Below are 15,939 nucleotides of genomic sequence, written 5' to 3'. Positions count from 1 at the left end.
ATCAATATTTTAGCAGTTATTGTCAATAAAGAGTCTACAGCTCGACTGCTTTATTATAAGACTGTACACATGATGGGGTTAACGGGGTTAATAGGGGCCTATGAGCTAATCTTCGTCCCTTTGGACCCTGAGCAGGTTAATCACATATATATTTAGTGTTGACTGGGAGAGTCCATCCACTCTGGGGACTGGACATAAATCAAGCCAACAGCTTTCAGATGTAACAAACCAGTGGTGGAAAGTAACTAAGTACGTTGACTCAAGTACTGTACTTAAGTACAATTGTGAGGTACTTGTACTTTACTTGAGTATTTCCATTTAATGTAACTTAATACTTCAACTTCACTACATTTTAGGCAAATACTGTAGTTTTACTCCCCTACATTTAGCTGACAGCTTTAGTTACTTTTCAGGTCGAGATTTAACATGAAATACAGTCATGGAAAAAATGATTATATTTCATTCATTATTGATGCATCTCATAATGTATTTGTGCATCTCAGTGGCTTATTTACGCTTTATTTATTTATTGTTATTTGACAGAATTGAATGTAACTTGGTCACACTTGATGCTCCACAGAGGCCGCAGTGTATCATTAAAAACCACCTCGGACTTAAAAAAGAGGAGTTTTTAGTAAGGAAGAGGTGGGCAAAGGTATATTTCAGTCATTATTGATGCATCTTATAACTTATTTGTGTATTCCAGTGGCTAGTTTACGATTTATTTATTTATTGTTATTTGACAGACTTTAGCTTAAATTGGTGTTCAACAGAAGCCACAGTGTATCATTAAAACTCTTGTTGTGGTGAAAAAAGGAGTTTTTACTAATGAAGAGGTGGGCAAATGTATATTTAATTCATCATTGATGCATCTCAGTGGCTATTTTACACTTTATTTATTATTATTTGACCGACTTTAACATAACTTGGTAACATTTGGTGCTCTACAGAGGCCGTAGTGTATCAATAATATATCAATAAAACCTGTGTCGTGTTGAAAAAAGAAGGTTTTACTAAAGAAGAGGTCGGCAAATGTATATTTCAGTCATTATTGATGCATCTCACAACTTATTCGTACATTTCAGTGGCTTATTTACGCTTTATTTATTGTTATTTGACAGACTTTAGTGTAACTTGGTCACACTTGGTGCTCCACAGAGGACGCAAAGCCCACATCAGTTGAAAAAAGGAGTTTTAACTAATGAAGAGGTGGGCAAATGTATATTTAATTCATTATTGATGCATCTCATGACTTATTTGTGCATTTCAGTGACTATTTTACACTTTATTTATTATTATTTGACCGACTTTAACATCATTTGGTCACATTTGGTGCTCCACAGAGGCTGCAGTATATCATTAAAACCCACGTTGTGGTGAAAAAAAAGGAGTTTTTACTAATGAAGAGGTCGGCAAATGAAATACAGCCACTTTAACCTGACATGAAAGCCCACACTGTGATTATATTCCCCCTGAGGGCTTTTACTGAGAGCAAACCAATCGATGGGGTGAAGTAATTTTAGCCTCCGAGGAAAAAAAATCAACGGTTGCTGGTGTGGAACGCTGTGGAATGGCCCTTTAACAGCTCGACCAATAGGAAGCGCGCAGGCAGATGCGCTTTAATCTTTAGAACGCTCGTCGACCAATCAGAGCGCAGAGTCCTCTACCTATCCCCTCGCGCTGCCTCTCTCTTTTTTCCCCCTTTGCCACTTCTCCTTCTCACTCACGGTGCGAAGTTGCAGCCGTGAAACGTTGTGTAATAACGCGTGTTTTTTAACGTTATCACGAGGAAAAGCTCCACGGCAGCTCCTCCACGGGAGGCGGGACACCGATGTGGAAACACGAGCTGCTGCTTTCAGCTTTTTCGGACCGAGCTTCATGATTTTTTCCTCGGATTTCGGCGGTTTCACGGTCGCTGGTGAGTGAGTGAACACCATTTTTAACGGATCTGACATATTTACAACACACACACACACACACACACAGAGAGGCTGTTCGTGGTGGTGGCGGCTCCGTCACGGTGTGTGGCTGCTGCAGGTCGTTTACCTGGCGGCTGGCTGCAGCTGCTGCATTTGTCTTTGTTTTTGCAGACAGATGCCGGTGGTGCGGCCAGATGTTGCTGCTGCGGGCCTGCCGCTCTGCAGCTGGACACTAATCCTGTTGGCTGTGCAGCAGTGAGAGCTTTGACCTGCTGCTGCTTGTGTTTTCACCAGCATGCACCTGGTTCACCACATTTTTTGCACCGCGAGTGTTGTTGTTTTTTTGCAAAGAAGCAGCTGGGTGATTGTGATGGAGCCAGTCTAAGTTATGTATGTGAAGATTATAAGGACATACTTTATTAACCTCTGCAGTTCAGCAGATTTTGGTTCAAATTAGTCAACTTCCTGCATTAATTTCTGTCTGTTCAGCATCTTCCAGTCTGTCCTTACATCACATGCATGGCTCCTTTTTCTACACACTAACTTGGCTATCAGTCAGATTTGACATTTTATTTTAATGAACAAAGTATAAAGCTGCCAGGAACCCAAAATACAAACAAAAATCACAGGTGTCTATGGAAATGTACCTTTTTCTTTTTTTTTTTTTTTTTTTTACTATTTATACACACAAAAACAGCAGAAAAAATAATAAATAATAAAACTACAAAACAGTCTATTTGCATGTAAATTAATAATAGTAATAGTTTTCATTGTAGAAAGAAAATTCACAATTTAAAAATGGTCTAGGAACATAAATGGCACTTTCAACTGGCTTTCATAGCTTGTCTACCATATATAAATAAAGTTATTACTGTAAATAAAACGTGTATTTTCAATAAATAGATGGACTCCAGAGGGTTAAACTAAATATATTTGAATGAACAATATAGCCATAATGAGGCACAATTCATTGTTTTGTGTTAAAATATTATTTTCTGTATTTTTTAACATATTTTTGATTCACAAATTCACTTCTGTAATGCATCCAGATAAATGTATATAAATATATAAATATATATATATATATAGTGTGAAAAAAAAAACATAAACATAATGTTTTTTAACAATGTATAAAGAACAAAATCTGAATGAAAATTGATGAGAAAAAATGTTTAAATGTTTTACGGTAATAATAGAATCATTTGCATTAAAATGTGTATATTTTAATAACATTAATAAAACATTTTGGTGATACCAGCAAGAAAAAAGCCAAATATGACATGACAAGTAGTTTTATTGAACCCGTTTATTTAAGTGAACATAAATACTGTATAACAACAGGAGTACCTTCTTTTTTTTTTTTTTCAAAAAATAAAAGCTCCATAAAGTGCACATTTAAATAAAAAAATATAGCCTATGAAATAAAATAGAATAATATATTTATATGAGAAAAGAATAACGGACATTATAAAATAACTGAATATGACAAACCCTAGAAAGGGCTGCATTTATATATAAAGAAAGATCAATTTTAACTACATCGATATATGCGATATGGTCAAACTCCATATCACATTTAAAAATATATCTATATATTTTTAATATTGATGTATATCGCCAAGCCCTAATCCATGTCACATTTTCTGCCACAGATCTGTCATTGCAGCTTTTAAAAAGCAACAATGCTCATACAAAATACACGTATTATGAGTAAAATCATTGATAGGAGGGTATTTAAGTCTCCAACAGTAGACATAGTCTTGCAGTAATGAATCAGCCAGCGAACTGAGAAAAAGAGAAGTTTCTCTGTCAGAGTTTCCCTTCAGCAGGAAGTCTGTTCTCCCCCTGTGACCAACAGAAAGGCTTTATATTTCTAGACAACCCACGGCTCACTGTTAACTTTAAAACTAGTTGCCAGGTTGGCAGCTCGTACCGTGATTTGGCGGAAACTGAAACGTTGTTGCCTTCTCATTCACCCTATATTTTGAGAAAATCAAAAAATTGTGTCGGAATAATACAATCACGCTTAACCCTTTGATGCACAACATGGGTCTAAAGTTTTTATGTTCTATATCTTGCACTAAATTAATTTCATCATTCAGTATTGCAGGTTTTCCTCAAATAACTTGTTTTTGATCATCATACATCCTATTATTTTTTGTTTTAATTTCTTATTTTTTGTTTTAATTTCTTATTTTTTGAATAAACGTTTTTTTATCACAACTCATGCACAAGGTCAATGAATGAGTCATTTTTGACCCATGTTGTGCATTAAAAGGTGTTTATATTTTGTGCATCAAAGGGTTAAAAAAATAATCTTATGTACTAAAAACATACTGTCTTTGTGCAGTTTTCCATTGAATATATGTGGCAAAGGATTTGAAAACTATTGCACTCTGTTTTATTTGTATTTTAGACAATGCGCCAACTCTTTTTGTGGAATTGGGGTTTGAATAAAAATGTGCTTTAAACGCTTTATTTAAGTAAGTGAATTACTGTATGACCTCCCAAGACTTCACAGATTTCCTTTGTGTTTTTCGCTCCGGTTCATCTGGTTCTTTGCACGCTGAATCATTTTGTACATTTGTTGATCATGTTGACGGGCTGGTTGTAATCTTCCCCTCTCACAACAACTGAATTTGCTTTGCTGCTGTCTCTAAAAACACACACACAGTGTCTGGTTCAAGTTCTGACCGTAACACCAATATTTAAATATCATTAATGGAACACAGGCTGCAAGTTTTGCTGTTGCATTTATTTCTAAAATGTTATAAAGTGGCACTGATGGCAACCAAAGGCCAAACAATGGGTGCAATTTTTGCAAAATGGCAACCAGACTGTTTCCGTACTGTTACTGCAACCTGTGATGCAAAGACGCCACCAAGATGCACCTGGATGATAAAAGGCTGCTTGATGTTGTTTCTTGATGCTGATGAAGCAGCTGCAACTGAAGATAAGAACCCTACAGAAAGAGTAGTTACAGATGATACAAACAATAAAAACCAAGCAAGCAAAGGCACAAAACCAGAAGAATATACTAAAGAAAGCAAGAAGATGGAGTAAAACGATTCAAAACAAAAGAACAAACAGTCGAAAAACCAAAAATAAATGTACACCTAAAACTTCTAGTCATAAATTTAATGGGAAGCATTGAAGGAAGCAGAATTCACAGTAATATATCAACGTGTTTGGCGGGTAAATGTCGGAGGCGTTCTGCCTGTCAGACTTCTCTTTGGCAGGAAGTCTCTGTTCCTCCTGTGAAGAGGACGTGAGTTTCCTCACAACATGTTGCTCAGATATCTCAGTTTGCTGCTGTCTTTCATTGTCAGTGACTTTTTTTTTTTTTGGTAAATTTTATTTCTGCAAAGATTTGGCACATATACAGACACATACAATACAAGACAGATAGAAGAAACACAGCAGAAACAAATAAAATACAAGTAATCAAACAGATAAAACAGAACAGACACAACAGACAGACAGCCAGACACCAATTAATCATTAACGTAAATAGAAAATGTTCACAAAAACATGTCGGTCCAACAAAACGCCCCCGAATGTCCGCTCATATGAAAAGGACCAGAGATTGAGTCCAGGAGGCCCGAGCCTCAGTCTCATAACATGGATAAGAAGAAAGAACAACAGCAAAAAAATAAGAATTAATAATAAAAAATAAAGAGCAGTGCATTCAGGACCCAGTTTGAGGTCCATCTTTTCTAATGTATACAGTAAAAGGGCCCCAGATCTTTTTAAATATTGAGAATTAGATTGTCAGTGACTTTTTGTAGACTTTGTTTGTTGACTTGTCCTTGATCAGCGACACGGCGACCTTTTCAAGGTAAATACCCGAGTCATCAGCCTACGTGTCCACATGTAGTCTAGATGTGTCTCGCCAAGAAGATAGTTTTGGTTTTAAGATCTGTAAAAGGATCTGCTTTCCTGGATTTGTTTGTCGTGCTAAATCAAAGTTCATCCAGTTCCAATGATGTATGACATATTCAGTCATGGAAAATATTATTAGACCACCATTTTTCTTCAATTTCTTGTTCATTTTAATGCCTGGTACAACTAAAGGTACATTTGTTTGGACAAATATGACGATAACAACAAAAATAGCTGATAAGAGTTTAATTTGGGAGCTGATATCTAGACATTTAACATGGTTTGTTAACCGTGAAAAATGACTAGATATCAGCTCTTAAATGGTAGATCTCGTTTATTTTGGCCATTTCAAACAAACATGCCAACGTTTTGACCTCCATCAGAGCTAGTTTGCAGTTTGTTTGCCCTGGCTGCAGATATCTGTTGCTGAGATTTATGCCTCCACTCCAATACATCCAAAATTAAACATTAACATAAATAAATATCAACAGGATAATCTCTAAATCTCCAAAAGTCTCTTAGAAAACACTTGACAGCTGTGGATTATCTTGAGTAGGATGTAACTTTAAAATTAAATGTAGGTTTTAATTCTTTAATTCTCACCAAAAATAAAATCAATCAACTTGTTCTGCTAAGTAAACAAAATATATTTGGGTTTAGCCAATGGAACAAGCAAATAAAGAACCTCTGAATCATGACATGCTATTTTATAGACCAAATGAGAATAAAATAATTGTTAGATGTGAGAAAATGCAGACCCACCGACCTGTAATCTGTTGAGAGCGAAAAGCAGCCAGGCTCGTCTTAACCACTGGCCTAATTCTCCAAGTAGCTTAATCTCTGCATGGAAATGCATTAGAACTACATGTAAAGCTTGTGGATAGCAGTGGACTTAGCGTGGCTTAAGGCAGCACCTAAGTATCCCAGCCAGGGCGGGATGTCCTCGTTTCCAGCTGTTTTCTTTTTGCTTTGATCGTCAGACTGGATTTTACAGGCGAGCTGCTCCAGCCCAGAGCGGAGCAGAGTTCCCCACGTGGCGTCCAGATGTTGGGCTCCCTGAACCGCTCAGTCTCTACAAGACGCAAACCAAAATACCTCAGAGAAACTGAGAAGCTGAGAATCTGAGCATGAGGCTGACCGGAGGAACTTTTTCAAACTTTTCTAAGAACTTCGATCTAATGCTGCGTTCCAGACGACTAGGAACTTGAAAATGTCCAACCTCCTACTAGAAAAAGTTAAATGGATGTTAAACCAGCAACTAAAAGGCAACACAGAGTGTATTTGCCTGTATTTAATTAAAATAATACATATTATCACATAGTAAAACCTAGGGATGGGCCTTTGGAAGTAACATGCCAACTCGATTATCTCTAATGTGCATGCATACAAAATATTGCAATACTATGCCGATACTATGATACTATGCTCTAAAGACTTGTACTTCCTGTTTAGCGCTCCACTAACTTGATTGAGAATGAAAGGATTTAATCTTTCGGCTCTTCTAGACTTTCCAAATGTTATCAGACTGAATGGATCAAACTGTGACAGTGAAATGAGTCATTTCAGGGGTTGTGACGTTTGAAAACAGTTATCTGATGGTTTACAGAAGATTCATTACTGATTTAAGTCTTTCTGGGCCCAAAGGCATCTTTTTTACCAGACATTATAATTCCACCAGTTCAGTACAGTTTTCAATTGAATATATGTCACAAAGATCATTGATCACGTTCTGTTTTTACATTTTAGACAACATCCTAACTTTCTTCCTATCAGAGTTGTACCTTGAAAATCAGAGCATTTTAATAGCGGTGATTATATATTTGACCTGTTGTACAGGGAACTGGTGGTTCTAGTGTTAGAGCTAAGTATTTAGAGACTTTAGTGGAATCAATCGAGGTTACTGAATGTTTATTGAGTTCAGTGGTTGTTGCTGGCGTGTGTGCTTCAGTTTGTTTAGTGCCAATAAGAGGACTGAGCTGCTGGTGAAACTGCTCGTGGGCACATTGCAGAAGTGAAATGTGGAAGTTGCAGGATGTCTTTCTTGGTCAATAGTAATGTAATCTTTAACAGATTGCTCTGCGTTTCAGTTTGTGGCAGAAAGTGTCGGTGAGGATAAGATGATGAGGAGGCTGTGATTAGTGACTCAGAGATCTTTGGTTCGGCTTCACACTCACTGGCTCCCCAGAGGAAAAAAGATGCTAAATAGCTGCTTTGAGGACAAAAACTGGAAGCGTTTCAGCCCCTCTGAAAGTGAGGACAAGTGTTCTTGGCAGACGCAGCCAGCAGCCTCCACCACCACCACGCCCTGCGCTGATAAAAGCCCTCTCATGCAGGGCAGCGGAAAGTCTTTGGACCTACTCATGTGTTGGAAATGTAAAATAGGATGGTTGTTGTTACTCAGCAAGTTGTGAAATCGTGCTTGGAAAAACATTTCTACTCATACTGCAGAAGAAACACTGACACTTTCTGTGTTTGGCTGTAAAGCTGATCTCCCACCACCAGCAGCTTCAAAAAGTGTGTTGTCTTTTAAAAATTGCCAAAAATGCATGTTTGAATCATGTGACGAACACTAAACTAAACGAAAAAGAAGCTTAAAATGTTGATATTTGTGTCAGAATCTCTTTATTCTCCATGTATCATTTTACATAAAGCATTTGCACGAACCAAACCTGTTAAAAACATTAAATTCAGAATTTCTGAAAATCTGTTTACACAGAGCAGAGAGGAGAGGACAGGAGAGGCTGGAAACATGACTATACTTCAATATACAATATTTGGAGAAAACAGTTTTCGGTCATTTCACATCCTTTATTTATTTATTTATTTTTCTTTTGGTCAATTTATGTATTTTTTTTGTCATTCTACGTCCTTTTTTGGTCATTTTTTTTTTTCTTTTGGTCATTTTTCGTCCTTGTTTTGGTCATTTGACATATTTTTTTGGTCATTTTTTCTTCCGGTCATTTAACGTCCTTTATTAGTATTTTTTTTTCTTTTGGTATTTTTACATCCTTTTTTGGTCATTTTACGTCGTTTTTTGGGTCATTTTACAACGTTTTCGGTCATTTTGTGGGGGGTTTTGGTAATTTTGTCCTCTTTTTTTGTCTTGGTAATTTTGTGTTGTTTTTTACAACACAAAAAAATTGTCAGAGAAATTCTACTTTTTTGTGATTTCTGTCAGATTCTAACTGTGTTATTCAACACAAAGTGATTATTGTTTGAGTTGTTCCCACTTCTGGCCAAGATTGTACTGATTCTACAGAGCTGCAGGACTTATAGATTGATATAGATTTTATTTGGTGTAAAGAAATACAAGGACACAGAGAGGAGAATGTAATAAGAGCACTGAAACTGCTGGTTGGGGTTCAGGAGGTTAAAAGCGGTGCGAGCTGCTGGTTTCAGCACGGTGAGCAAAATATGTCAGAGTTCATGTGAGCGGAAACCACATCACACTGATCTGTGATCAGCCTTCATCACTGAATGACTGGAGGCGACTACACAACTACACAGTTCTGGGTTTAACAGGGTTTTCCCACAACAAAATGAGATAGAGGACAAACTATGAGTAAAAAAGATTCCTTCTGAGAGAAATCAAAAGTGTATTTTAGTCTTAACAGTTAATAATCAAGGGTTGACAGTTGATTTTATATAGATATGAATCTAACATAAAGTTGGAATAACTGTTTTCAGACACAATCCTGTTAATTGTGGTTTTCATTGTGGTATGTTTGGAAGAGATTGGTTCATAAAGTTTTGAGAAGATGTATCTGTCAATAATAAATCACATTGTCACAATCATTTCATGGAAAGAGGTAAAAAAATGTTTTATCCTAAATTTATGGGCAACTGTATTTGAATCGAGGATTTACTGTTTGTACTGTCAGTCCCCAAATAGACGTAAAATCACAAAAAAAAAAAGCACAAAATTACCCCAAAAAGACGTAAAATAACCCAAAGAAGTTGTAAACTTACCCAAAAAACATTAAATTACAAAAAGACACAAAACCAAATGACCAAAAGTAAAACACAAAATTACCCTCAAAACACAAAAAACAAAACATAAAATTACAAAAAGACACAAAATTACCCCAAAAAGAATCACCCAAAAAAGTTGTAAATTGACTGAAAAAATACATTAAATTACAAAAAGACACAAAATGACCAAAAATCAAACACAAAATTACCCCAAAAAGATGTAAATTGACCAAAAAAACCACATTACCCCAGAAACATGTAAAATGATGGAAAGAAACATAAAATTACAGAAAGACACAAAGACCAAAAGAAAAATTTACCACAAAAAGACGTAAAATTATCGGAAAAAAAACCCCCATTAAATTACAAAAAGACACAAAATGACCAAAAAAACCCACAATATTACCCCAAAAAGATGTAAAATGACCGAAAAAAACATAAAATTACAATAAGACACAAAGACCAAAAAAAACCCTGAAAATTACCCGAAAAAGATGTAAAATGGCCAAAAACAGACACAAAGTTTCCCTAATAAAGACCTAAACTCTTTTAGGCTGTAAACTGGTTCTTTTTGTGGTGTTTCAGGGCGGAGCGATGGATAAGCGGCGTGGCCGGCTCTGCAGCGCGGCGGGCCTGGATCCTCTCCGCCACCAGAGCTGAGGACTCTGAGGACTCTGAGGACTCTGAGGGCCTGAAGCGACGTGTTGACCTGACCTTTGACCCCTGAGACTGTTTGTAGCATCGTGTGGATGCGGACCATGAGGAGCACCAGGTCCAGCCTGCTGCTGGGCTGCGTGCTGCTCTGCTCCGCCTCGCTGCTCTACCTGGGCATGAGCGGAGTGGAATGCCCCCCGAAGAGCCACCGCTACCGCTGGATGGAGCTCAACATGGGCTCGGCCAATCAGAGCCTCTCGCTGACCGAACACTTCCCCGAGGACACGCCCCTCATCTTCATCGGGGGCTTCCCCCGCAGCGGCACCACGCTGATGCGCGTCATGCTGGACGCCCACAACAGCGTGCGCTGCGGCGAGGAGACCCGCGTCATCCCCCGCCTGCTCGCCATGCGCGCCACCTGGAGCCGCTCGGTGAAGGAGCGCATCCGGCTGGACGAGGCCGGCGTCACTGACCAGGTGCTGGACGCCGCCGTGAGGGCGTTCCTGCTGGAGGTGAGGCGCCGTTTTTACCTGATTGATCCCGTTTCTGCTCTTTGTGATGTCACTTCTATCAGTAAAATCTGTACAACCAAAGCTAAATGATATTTAAAATAAATATTGAAATATTTTACATTCATGAAAATATAATTATTAAAATTGTTTCATAAATAAAGATTTTTATTTTTTAAATTAATTTTAACAGTGGTATTTCTGCTTTTTGTGATGTCATTTCTATCAATAAAAGCTGTACAACCAAAGTTAAAAAATAAAATAAAATGTTTAAAATAAATTTTGAAATATTTTATATTCATAAAATATAATTATTAAAATTGTTCCATAAATAAAGATTTTTATTTTTTAAATTAATTTTAACAGTGGTATTTCTGCTTTTTGTGATGTCATTTCTATCAATGAAATCTGTAAGTAGGTTAAATTCATTAATATTTAAAGTAGATATTGAAATGTTTTATATTCATACAACATAATTATTAAAGTTGTGCCATAAATAAAGAAATATACAAAAATCCATACATCTTTTTTTTGTGTATGGAGGATTTAAAAAGCCTAAATTAAAACAAATCTAACAAAGAAAGAGGAAATATTGTACTGATTATTTTTGCTTTATTTAAATTTACTATTATCGTAAAATGAAAACGTGTCAAAAGAATAATTTAACTTTTTTCTTTTAAAAAAAAATCTGAATAATATAAATGTACAATAATATATATATATATATATATATATATATATATATATATATATATATATATATATATATATATATATATTACAGTGGTATTTCTGCTTATTGTGATATAATTTCTTGGCGCATATCAAATCTGTACAACCAAAGCTAAAAGGTTACCTTAAATAATATTTAAAATATATATTAAAATATAAAAAAATAATAAAATACAGCTATAATTATTACAATTGTGCAATATATAAAGAAATGTACAAAAATCAGACATGTTTTTTCATCAAATCCTACTAAATACACACATAAAACAAATGGTTTGAAATATTTCTAAATATAGAAACATAAACAAAATTATATATATGTTATTTTTTCTATTAATAATTTTTTTTTATTTATTATTATTTTTTTTTAATGAGTATAGAGCCGAGTTGTTTCTTGAATCATCTTCAAACAATCATATAAATACATTTTGTCCAACATAAAATAAAGGGTAATGTAGGTCATAAAGGTTATAAAAAGACAAGTTTTTTTGTGGAGTTGTGTTGTTTCCATGGATCTTTTGTAGATATGTAGAGGTATTGATTGATGGATTGGTGATTGTGTTGCAGGTGATCGTGGGACACGGTGAGCCGGCTCCTCGTCTGTGCAACAAGGACCCGTTCGCCCTCAAGTCGCTCTCGTATCTGTCCCGAATCTTCCCCAAAGCCAAATTCGTGCTCATGCTACGAGACGGCCGGGCGACCGTCCACTCCATGATATCACGCAAGGTACGCTGGGTAATTCTATCAGACTATCCGCTGTAGAAACTGCCTGTTAAACCTCTGATTGGTGATTTTAAAATCAGCCCCTAAAACCTGAAGTTTTTCTGTAAATTCAACAGAAGTGTCAACTCTTCTACTAAATACTAGATTTTTCAGCCTCTGTAGCAGATAGAAATGAAATTCAAAAAGTATTTGAGAGCTTATAGCTGTTATATCTGAGCTCCCTCCACTATAGTCGTCTTCACAATGATTTATAAGTTCTGGAAAAGTCCCATGATGCATTGGGACACTTTTTTTTTGTGATTTTGTGTCTTTTTTTGGTCATGTTGTGTCTTTTTTTTGGTCATATTGTGTCTTTTTTGGTCATTTTGTGTCTTGTTTTAGTCTTTTTTCGTCATTTTGTGTCTTTTTCGTCATTTTGTGTCTATTTCTTTAGTCATTTTGTGTCTTTTTGTGTCTTTTTCGTCATTTTGTGTCTTACTTTAGTAATTTTGTGTCTATTTCTTTAGTAATTTTGTGTCTTTTTTTGGTCATATTGTGTCTTTATTGGTCATTTTGTGTCTTTTTTGGTCATTTTGTGTCTTTTTCGTCAGTTTGTGTCTTACTTTAGTCATTTTGTGTCTATTTCTTTAGTAATTTTGTGTCTTTTTTTGTCATTTTGTGTCTTTTTTGGTCATTTTGTGTCTTTTTGTGTCTTTTTCGTCATTTTGTGTCTATTTCTTTAGTCATTTTGTGTCATTTTGTGTCTTTTTTGGTCATTTTATGTCATTTTTTGCTCTAAAAATTGAGAATAATTATGTAAACTAATGAAAACTCGACCATAACACACATGACGCTGCAATACAGTGACATCTGGTGGTAAAAGTGATGGATGGTGCTGCGCTCCTCACAGATCTTTCATGTTAAATCACACCACATACAGCTGCATCTCAATAAATTAGAATATCATAGAAAAGTTCATTCATGTCAATAATTCAATCCACAAAGTGGAAAGAAGACATATACAGTCATGGAAAAAAATAGTATTAAATAATTACCACTTGTTTTCTTTAATTTCTTGTTAATTTTAATAGCTGGTTCAACTAAAGGTTCATTTGTTTGGACAAATATAATAATAACAACAAAAATAGCTGATAAGAGTTTAATTTTGGGGTTATATTTAGACATTTTACACGGTTTTCTTGATAATAACCAAAATCATTATCAATAAAACCATGTTAAATGTCTAGATATCAGCTCTTAAATTAAACTCTTATCAGATATTTTTGTTGTTGTCATATTTGTCCAAACAAATGAACCTTTAGTTGTACCAGACATTAAAATGAACAAGATATTGAAAAAAAAACAATGGTCCAATATTTTTTTCCATGGCTGTAGATCCATTACACACAGAATGAAACATTTCTTAATTTATTTAATTTCATCTAATTATAATAGAGAGAAGCAAGGCTTGGGCTGACGTGACATTGTCTGTAAAAACCAGCAAGAAGTCAAGAACCGCATTTCTACCATTAAAACCGGGAAAGTGGATAAGTCGTTTTGTAGTATTTGCCACCTATTTTCGGTCTCTTGGCCAATGAAATGCATCAGAATACATGTGGGAGTGTCGCAATGCATCATGGGACTTTTCTGAACTTTGAAATAATCACCAAAAAAAGACACAAAATAACCAAAAAAATACACAAAATGACGAAAAAATTACCAAAAAAGACACAAAATGAGAATACATGTGGGAGTGTCCCAATGCATCATGGGACTTTTCCAGAACTGAAATCATGGTGAAGACGACTATAGCGGAGGGAGCTCAGATATAACAGCTATAAGCTCTCAGATACTTTTTGAATTTCATTTCTATCTGCTACAGAGGCTGAAAAATCTATTATTTAGTAGAAGAGTTGACACTTCTGTTGAATTTACAGAAAAACTTCAGGTTTTAGGGGCTTATTTTAAAATCCCCAATCAGAGGTTTTACAGGCAGTTTCTACGGCCGTTTTAAGCCTGAATGGTTTAAATCACCTCTGTTGCCACGGTAACGTCTCCGCTCCTCAGGTGACCATCTCCGGCTTCGACCTGACCAGCTACCGCGACTGCCTGACCAAGTGGAGCAGCGCGGTGGAGACCATGTTCGGCCAGTGCCAGGCGGCGGGGGAGTCGCGCTGCCTGGCCGTGCGCTACGAGCAGCTGGTGCTGCACGCCGAGGGCGAGATGAGGCGGCTGCTTCGCTTCCTGGAGCTGCAGTGGGACGCGGCGGTGCTGCACCACGAGGAGCTCATCGGGAAGGCCGGCGGCGTGTCGCTGTCCAAGTGAGTGTGTGAAGTAATGTGTGTAGGGCCGGACGATATAACATGGTCACCATATATTATGTTCATATCGCCCCATCTTCATTATTATCATGATTCTTTATGTTGCCAGTTTTAATAACAAAGCAAATGAAATAAGTTGAACATAGAAAAACATACTGTACAACAAATTATTAAACAGATTTGTTGTTGTTAGAAAGTTGTTAATGTTTGTCAACTTGTTTATTGAACTAAGTTCCATTCAGTAATAACTTGTTTCTCTGTAAGTTTTCGTATGTCCCACGATCTTAAACGCACCATAACCGTACTGACGCTCTTGAACGCACCACAGTCATTCTGTTTCCACGCACCACAGTTGTTCCAATGCTCTTGAACGCACCTCAGCCGTTCTGTTCCAGCGCTCTTGAACGCACCTCAGCCGTTCTGTTCCAACGCTCTTGAACGCACCACAGCCGTTCCGACGCTCTTTATGTTGTTTTTTTAAACAGCCGGTTTTAAAGCATCTGTACTGAAAACTAAAGAAACTCGAGATTAGTTTAATATTTTATTGACAAACAAAGTAAATAACAAAGCAAATTAAATAAGACAAACATAGAAAAACATACTGTTAAACAAAGTATTAAACAGATTTGTTGTTGTTAGAAAGTTGTTAATGTTTGTCAACTTGTTTATTGAACTAAGTTCCATTAAGTAATAACTTGTTTCTCAGTAAGTTTTCATATGTCCCACACTCTTCCAACGCTATTGAACACACCACAGCCTTTCCGACACTCTTGAACGCAGCATAGCCGTTCAGACGCTCTTGAACACACCACCGCATGTTATACTCATTATTTATTAATATTTACTGTTATTGTAAATAAAAATGTGTCAAAAGAATGATTTAACTTTTTTGTCTTTTAAAAGTCTTATAATTATTAATAATGTACCATAAATACATTTTGAAAAATTCCCAAAATCTGATTTTACTAAATAAACACATAAAAAGAAGATCCAAAATATTTTCTAAATTCAGAAACACAAACAAAATATTTATTACTGTTCATACGTTACATTTACAATTTATTTATTTATTTTATTTTTTGGAGAATTTTTTGTTTTTTATTGTGATGTCGTTTCTTGGATTGTCTTGAAATGTTTCATATAAATAAATCCTGTATAACCTAAACTAAAAGGTTATGTAGGTTAATGAAAGGTCATCATTGATAAAACTTTTGAGTCTATAAAAGCTCAAGGAACGACTTCACAGAG

At 36.0% G+C, this 15,939-nt stretch overlaps 1 protein-coding gene across 1 annotated transcript in view; it reads left to right on the top strand.

Moving 5' to 3' along the window:
* The first annotated feature begins 1,706 nt into the window (after positions 1-1,706).
* The window catches only part of LOC131987119 (protein-tyrosine sulfotransferase 1-like), a 16,057-nt gene continuing 1,824 nt past the window's right edge, over positions 1,707-15,939 (top strand). Inside the window, exons 1-4 of the mRNA XM_059352278.1 lie at positions 1,707-1,918; positions 10,359-10,939; positions 12,236-12,394; positions 14,438-14,691. Of these exons, the coding sequence (XP_059208261.1) occupies positions 10,523-10,939; positions 12,236-12,394; positions 14,438-14,691 (830 nt within the window). The 5' untranslated portion in view covers positions 1,707-1,918; positions 10,359-10,522. The remainder of the gene's footprint in view (positions 1,919-10,358; positions 10,940-12,235; positions 12,395-14,437; positions 14,692-15,939) is intronic.

The sequence above is a fragment of the Centropristis striata genome, chromosome 15 (assembly GCF_030273125.1).
Source record: "Centropristis striata isolate RG_2023a ecotype Rhode Island chromosome 15, C.striata_1.0, whole genome shotgun sequence".
Lineage (NCBI taxonomy): Eukaryota > Metazoa > Chordata > Actinopteri > Perciformes > Serranidae > Centropristis > Centropristis striata.
The sequence above is the reverse complement of the archived record's forward strand: the minus strand, read 5'-3'. Positions and strand labels throughout refer to the sequence as shown.